The sequence below is a fragment of the Taudactylus pleione genome, unplaced genomic scaffold (assembly GCF_031769625.1).
Source record: "Taudactylus pleione unplaced genomic scaffold, aTauple2 ptg000205l, whole genome shotgun sequence".
Taxonomy (NCBI): Eukaryota; Metazoa; Chordata; class Amphibia; order Anura; family Myobatrachidae; genus Taudactylus; species Taudactylus pleione.
In genome coordinates, this window is record NW_028284607.1 from 3,533,465 (window position 1) to 3,541,896 (window position 8,432).

Genomic DNA, 8,432 nt, shown 5'->3' on the forward strand with positions numbered 1-8,432 from the left:
GTAAGACTACCTAACCTATTGTTACTATGGTAATAATAATGGCTCTTAATAGAATTTCTCAAGAGGTCAGATGAATATTCTACTGATGCCATTGCACAAGTAACATTTTTCACTATGAGTTTTACAATCCATCAAAATGTATTCCTAGTATTACAAACGTCACCAATTTGTTTATAATATTTGAATGATTTCTCTTTATCTCCTAGCAACTGTAAACAAGGATACAGATACTATACATAATTTTTTTTTTTAATGAGTTACAAACAGTCCCATATCAACAATATTGATAATTAGTTTCCATGATTATCATATTTACCTTCAATACTAATGTAATATTATCATATATCATGTTTGAAATGTTTCAGAGGTATTACTTTTATATAAATGTTTGACTTTTGCTCTCTGTAGGTTTTGCTTACTTTTTGCGGGGACGATACTACTGGAAGTTTGATCCAGTACAGGTGCGAGTACTAGAGGGTTATCCACGTCTCGTCAGTCGGGATTTCTTCAACTGCCCAGAGATGTCTTCATCTGTCAACTCATTACAATAAAGTTGGGCAAACGTCTGAAAAATTTTATGTTTTCACCAACAGACTTCCCAAGCAACACTCCCTTACCTCTATGTCCACGCATTCTGGCAGAGCCTTGAGGTAACTCCCCGACATCCCAGGTTTCATACTACACTGCAAAAAGGAGAATTTTTCCATTAGATTTTAGCCCGACGATACTTTTCGGATAGTAACAACGTTCTCGCAGTGTCACTTCATACACCCAGTTTATTAAGCAACCTTACTGCAAGGCATTGACATGGCAGAAGGCAAAACACCTACTGTAACATGACGTGTCTGTGAGTTAAGCATTTGGAGGTTTGGTCAAGTTGAGGGTATAAATGTGGTTACTTTTTGCTGGGAAGCAGTGAATGGTTCATGTGAACCTGTACATCATCTTGTGATTTCAGCCTTCCAACAAGAGAAGAGAACAAGAGTGCATTCAGTCTTGTGGCATACAGCCCACTGCATTTTCCAGAAGTCTGTTTTACACTGTGTCCATGATGCTGGCAACATCTAGTGGTCACTGAACTAATAAGACACTGTTAGAGCATTATGGAGCGCTTCATGAGTCAGTGGACAAATCTAACAGAGCTCTGAACAGCATGACCATGAAGCATACATTCAGCCATTCATTGCTATAAAAAGAGAAAAACATTCGACCTTGCTAACAATGAAAATGATAATACAATTTACAACAAAAGGATCTTTTTATTTTATTTAACGTCTGTATCGATACAATGCCTCTGTCAGTGCTGGACACTGACTTTGTGAGTTTGTGGAACGGGATTGCTAATATGTTTTACTGTCTGGAAACAGCAGCTGTTACCATGTGATCCTCACTAATTGCATTTTTACTAATTGTATTGTTATATTATGTGATGTAAACTAAAACTGCCAGATGAATTTCATATCAGTATAAAGCCATGGTGTGATACTGTATTTTACCAATGGTTATTCCATATCTCAGCTTGTACATTGAAGTAAATCAATGATATAATGATATCCTCTGCCTAATGTTGGCCACTGGTTGTTTGTCTCAATCCCGGAACCACTGGATTGGTGACCAATATGGCTACAAATATAGTGGCTCATTGTGCAGTTTAGCTGTTCAGGTGACAGAGAGCTAAAGACAGTGCAGTCAGACACTGACCGCTCACACCTGACAACAGAATCATCGCCTGGGTGTGTTTACGTGTAAAGCAGTATACTTCCCAGCTGATTTTGTTTAGCTCATGTGCACATCCTTTACAAGTGCAATGTCAGGTCAAAATCATTTTGGCTGGCTAAGTGTAGATCCAGGTGTATAATGCTAGAAGCAGTCAGGCTACAATTATTTAGAAGAATATTGCTTCAAATACACTGCATGCTTCTACTATAGTTGTCAACAATCAGACAGATGGATACTCAGGGCCTGATTCAGACCCGCTCGCAAGCGCATTGCACTCGCAAGCGGGTCGATGGGGGCCCAGTGCGCGTGCGCAGTGTGTGCACTGCGTATGTGCGAGCCCCGGAGCGAGCGCAGAAGCACTCGCTATGGGACTCACTACAAAAGGGGCGGCTGTCGATGTTGATCGACAGCTTGCCCCATTTTGTAGGCGTGGCGGGGGGGTGGCTTCACAAACGGAGGCGTTCCCTTGCGAACGCCTGCCGATTGTGGGCGGCCCCACTGACATCACCAGAAGCTCTCTGGGGCTTGAAGCTCTCTGCGGCTTGCGGCCACGAGACCCTACCACAAGGGTCTCGTCGCAAGCCCGATGGTCACGATGGTCTTGACCATCATGGCCGCTCGCAATAGCTGCCACAGCTATGCGAGCGGCCAAGAGGCCGTAACTAAAAAAACCTGCGCCCGCCCTGATTCAGAGCAAGCGCTCGCTTTTTGCGAGCGCCTCTGAATCAGGCCCTCAGTCCCTTATATTGTTCCTCTTTTAAAAAAATTAGGGGTATATTTACTAAAGTGCGGGTTTTTAGAAGTGGAGATGTTGCCCATAGCAACCATTCAGATTCTACTTATCATTTATTTAACACCTTCTAGAAGATAATAGCTAGAATCCCATTGGTTGCTATGGGCAACAACTCCACTTCTAAAAACCCGCATTTTAATAAATATACCCCTAAGAGTACACTCTGATTTAAGCATTTTTACAAAGTTGCTATTGTTTTAAAGTACTTTAGTGTTGACTTTAACAGGTAAGTTCTCTGCCTTGTAGTTTTATATCTCCTTCCTGTTGAGGATCATAATGGGACCTGTGGATTCATAATGGGTGGGATATGGTTATTTGAATGAAAGCAGTTGACTAAAGTCTCAGTGTTGAGGATGGGATGCCGACCCTCTGGATCCTGGCGGTCAGAATCCCGACCTTGGCATCCTGACAGGATTAGGATACTGATACCTGTCGGTAAGTGTCCTAACCCTACCTCTAACCCTAGCTTTCCCTCCCCGCACCCTAAACCTAACCTCTCCACTAGAGCCTATACCTAACCCTCCCTCCAAGTTCCTAACCCTAACACTCCCCCTTGTGCCTAACCCTACTTACCATCGTGATCCCGGCGGTCAGGATGCTGCCGTTGGGAATCTGACTGGTGTCAGGTTTCCAACGCTGGCATTCTGAGCACCGGCATCCTGACAGCTGGGATTTCAGCTACATCTCAAGTCTCATGACCCAAAGATCATGAATCAACTAAATAAGCGATGGGCACAGGCAGCTTTAGGGCAGCATGTCACCCTCCAAGCCTTCACCTGCGGCCCTTAGTACTTTCCGGCTTTATTGTCGGATTTCATTGTTATTGCTTATGACACTTGTTTAAAATGCCTGCTTATATGTTATTACAGAGAGGTGCCTCTGTCTATGTTTTAGCCAGTAGTTTTTTTCCCATGATAGTGGCACCCAGTACTCTCCTAAAGTTATAAGTTGATAAAAGATTTATAATAGATCCCATACACGTCTTCAGATGTTATTTTAGCCATTTCTTAAATTATTACACTGATTTCTTCCTGTTTCCAGAACTAGTTATACGAATTAAAAATGTTGGTAAAAAAGTAACACTGACTTAAGAAATAAAGCACAGGTTTTTATTACTATAATCAAAAGTAATATGCAGCCGTTTTAAAGGTCAGAAGCTGCCGATGTTACCCTTGTAATGTGTCATTTTAAAGCCATGAGCAATGTTGCCTATCACACTGAATGACACTGCCCTCTTGGGGTAAATCTAGCTCCATGATTTGCAACCAGTGTGCCAAGAATGTTTTTCTGTGTCACAATGCCAGGACAAATGTCACACAACTTTATGACCAAAAAGGGAAAACTTTTAAAATAAGCTAACGCTGAGCAATTGTGATTATTTGTATTATTGGATGTAATTCAATTTGCTCTGCAAACATATTCATTTGATTTATGATTCTGCTTATACTGAATACTTTTATGAGTCTTGTAGAAATAAATTGTGGCATCCGCATTAGCAGCTGGGAGCCACTGTTCTAGATGACTAATCTGTTCAGAAAACAAACATTACTTAGGTAAAAAAGCAATAGCTTTCATCAAATGGCATCTGATTATTATAGTTAAACTTCCATTGAGGAAAAAAAAAAGCAGGACATGGTATTTGCAGAAAATTAACAAACATACAGGGGCCTATTTATCAAATAATATTTGCGGGATATTCCATGAAAACGTTTTCGGGGGATACCCATAAATATTAAGTATTCCCCGAATGTACCATGGGAGGGCCACAGCAGATATCTCCATATCTGCTGCGGTCCCGTCACTCTGACAGAAGCCGCAGCCCCCCGTTGATTTATATGGGGGCTGCGAAGCTGTCAGATGTATCAGGCCTCCACAGCTAACATCATCTTAAGATGGCGTTAGCCCGTTGTAGCCTATGTGGTACAGTCTGCAAACAACTACCAGGAGAGGGTTCCGGCTGAACACTAGACCTTTAGGAGCCCCTGTCCCTGCGTGTACTTTTTAATACATTCCGACGGTATATAATTTCTTATTGCCGTGAACAGCAGCGATAAGAAATTACAATTATTGGGTGTGAAACCCGATAATTGATAAATATGCCGCTTAGATATTTTGAGGTATTGCTAACAGCACTGTGGGCCTGATTCAGAGCCGGACGCTATTTGCGCTCGCTCGTTCAGAAAAAGGGGCCGGCTATTTAAATTGAGCGGTCTGTTGACGCCTCTATGTCTGAGCGAGCGAACGAAACATGCGCTCGCTATTTTGTAAAGACGCCCCCTGGCCGCTTGCATCCTACGTCATCTCCGCTATTTATTTGATTAATCGAGTACATCGAAAGGCGTCTGAACTGCTCGCAGTGCTTGTGGTAGGATTTTCCTACCGCAATCATGCGAACAGTTCAGGCTAAGAAACAACCAAGTGACGTGGTCGATGACGCTGCTTTGTTAATTATGCACACCCTTAAAACGCCCGTTTTGACCTTTTGGCACGCCTGCGTTCGGATCTCCACTCCCCGTTTTCAAGCACCTTCCCCTGTTACCACCCACAAACGCCTCATCCTGTCACTCAAATTAGCAGGCACTCGCTATTTTGCGAGCGCTCGATTTCCGACCGCAATGACTGGTTGGCGCATGCGCATTACGATCCATACGCATGCACAGATGTGCGAACATCGCTCGGAGCGAACGAGCGGCCGCTTACGAGCGGCTCTGAATCAGGCCCTGTGTTCATTGAAGGGGTCACATACCACTCATACCTTTACCAAATACATTCCCTTCCAAATTTTATAATGATAATAATCCACCCAGTAACCTTAATAATTGTGGTATGTGCCTGGGGAATAATCTCTAGCAGATCATTTCTGCATCACCTGTTAGCACTGCATATCAGAAAATCTGCACACAGGTATTTGAAATAAGTCATGAAGATGCAACCTCTAATGTTATCAATGAGAAAAGTGACCAACATACAGTAGCAAACATTGGGCCGAATTCAGTTCAGTGCGATGTTGACTAGCCACTGGAGGGAGCTCCAGCAGCTATTCAATTCAATGCGCTTAGCGTTGTCGGGAATGGGATAAGTCTGAGAATGCCGGTTATCGCAACATAACCTGGGTGTTAAGGCGCGGTAACCAGAATTCTGTGACTAAAGTGCCGGGCGCACGGCTGTTAGCGCCGTGCTAAGTCGGCAAACAGCTGCGGCCCCGGCACTTTTGTCGGATTTCTCCTCGCATCCCCAGGGGGTGTGAGAAGAAATCCTTTAGCTGCCCAAACAGCGCAGTGTATTGAATAGCTGCGGGAGCTCCCTCCCGCGGCTATTCAACATCGCACTGAATTGAATTTGGCCCATTTCTAGTTTTCTAAACCCCTATCCCTCATTGATATTTATTCTTACAAACACAAACAAAATAGTAGGAGGCGCCATTTTGCTGGAGTTTACACCTCAATTGAAGAGATTGTTAAGACAAACTAAATAAATGTGCACGCAACGAAGAAATCAGTTACTAAAAGGCCAACATTCTCATTATTTCAGAAATATAAAATTTCCATTATTTTTTCCATTCACATGACAAACAGAAGGCATCCATGTTGCTTGAATGTAAATCTAGATTACCTTGAAATGACAAATATAATTGAATTGCTTCTCTGATGACATAGGGGATATTTATCAAATCTTGGAGAGAGATAAAAAGGAGAGAGATAAATTACCAACCAATCAGCTCCTGTCATTTTTCAAACACAGCCTGTAGAATGACAGGAGCTGATTGGTTGGTACTTTATCTCCATCCACTTTATCTCTCTCCAAGCTTTGACAAATATCCCACTGCCTCTTAATGGTGTCAGTTAAAGAGTAAATTTGGGCACAGATGCTGAGCTAAATGTAAGTCTATTGGCCAGTGTGTGGAGAGGCGGAAAAACGTGCAAATATCAAATCAAAGTCCAACCTCCGACCACTATAGAACCTGACTATTTATTAAATTTTTATGTTTTTCTCCTAAACTGATGCTCGGTTTTGCCTCATTTATGACAAAGGCAATTCACTGCATGTAGCTATTTTGTGAAGCTTTTTATTGCTCAGCATGTATCAAGAACTGTGCTTTTCCGCTGAATATGCATCTCATTAAACTTGCAGAAAGAGACACAAAGGATCTCAGGATTTAGTCAAAATCCCATCTAACTTAATCCCGGCAGACATAATTCTAACATGAAAATCCCTACATCCAAAATACCGGCATGGACAAAATATAGACAACCATAATATATTACCAACGGACAAAATACACACATGAAAATCCCAACACATCCAGAGTTAAAATTCCCGACACATCAAAATCCCATCAAGGACAAAATTCTGACACATCAAAATACCAGCAACGACAAAATACGACACATGAAAATCCCGACAATGGCCCGTATTCAATTTGTAGCGAAAAGCCGGGATCGCCGAAAAAGTTTTGCTGTTTCGCCAGGCAGAAAAGTTTTGCCATATTCCATTTCAAACACTTTCCACCTAGGCGGAAAGTCAATGCAATGTACTAGGCGAAAAAGTTTCGCTTATGAATAGCAGGCGGAAAAAAAGTGCAGAATTGGGGTTTTGGGGTGCAACATTGGGGGAACCCCCGTGCAGCCATAAGACAGTCCCCCAAAGGTAAACTGCATCAAAAAATTCTTAAAAAACACTTAAGAACACCCTAAAAACTTACTTTTACTTTGGGGGCAAAAAAAAATAAAAGTTGGGGGACAAAGTTAAAAACTAGCGAAATAGACTCCAGGGGGGGTCCCCAAGTATACCCCAGGTGTTTGTTTGATTGCAGGTGTTTTTGGCAGGTGGATTTTTTACGTATTTTTAAACTATACTTTAGTAACTTTAAAATATGCTACCCCTATTTTCAGGTACCCAAAATTTGCATGGGCTAGTTATTTTCTCCATAAAACAAAACAAAATGCTATTCTTCACCACTTATGCAAATACGCAAAACAGCGCCTATTGAGACCATTTAAAAACACCAAATACCTTCAGCAGGCCAATTCGGGGGTATCCATAGTGATCCCCATGTCAGTGCATCTTTTGGGGGGTGCCAGGCTGATTACCCCATTTTGGAGAGGACTTTCCGCCTGTTCAAGTATCGCCGGGTGCCGTTTTCACATACTTTCATATTGAATACGAGGAATCGCGGGGATGCGCGCGAAAAGTTTCCGCACCCAAAACATATAGGTGAAAAATCCACCAGGCGAAAAAGTATCGCGGGTGCAAAACATATTGAATACGGGCCAATGACTCCATATGTGTGGCAATTGGGCAATAAAAGAAAAAAAAGTGACCTATTAACCCATATTTACAATAATTGACGCTATCTGCTAAAAAGTTGTCCACCCAGTGTTTAATAATAAGAAGTATTTCCATATGGGTGGCAATTGTGCAACAAAAGAAATAAAAATACCTACAGTACAGATGTGTCCTCATAAACCCATATTCACAGTAATTGACACTATCGGCTATCAAGTCGCACACCCGCAGTAATTGACGCTATCAAGTCGCACACCCACAGTAATTGACGCTATCTGTTATCAAGTCGCCACCCGCAGTAATTGATGCTATCAAGTCGCACACCCGCAGTAATTGACGCTATCAAGTCGCACACCCACAGTAATTGACGCTATCTGTTATCAAGTCGCCACCCACAGTAATTGACGCTATCAAGTCGCACACCCGCAGTAATTGATGCTATCAAGTCGCACACCCGCAGTAATTCACGCTCTCTGTTATCTGCTAAAATATGGGTTTGTGAGGATAGATCTGTAGGTATTTTGATTTCTTTTGTTGCACAATTGCCACCCATATGGAGTGTAAATTCTCCTACATTGTCAGGATTGTGATGTGTCAGGATTCTGCTGCTGCTTAGGGGTGGAGATGGTGCGTT

General features: G+C 42.3%; 1 protein-coding gene across 1 annotated transcript in view; it reads left to right on the forward strand.

Moving 5' to 3' along the window:
• The window catches only part of MMP11 (matrix metallopeptidase 11), a 59,677-nt gene extending 58,580 nt beyond the window's left edge, over positions 1 to 1,097 (forward strand). Inside the window, 4 exon segments of the mRNA XM_088477954.1 lie at positions 409 to 461; positions 594 to 650; positions 959 to 1,069; positions 1,071 to 1,097. Coding sequence (XP_088334080.1) covers positions 409 to 461; positions 594 to 650; positions 959 to 1,069; positions 1,071 to 1,097 — 248 coding nt within the window.
• The last annotated feature ends 7,335 nt before the right edge of the window (positions 1,098 to 8,432 follow it).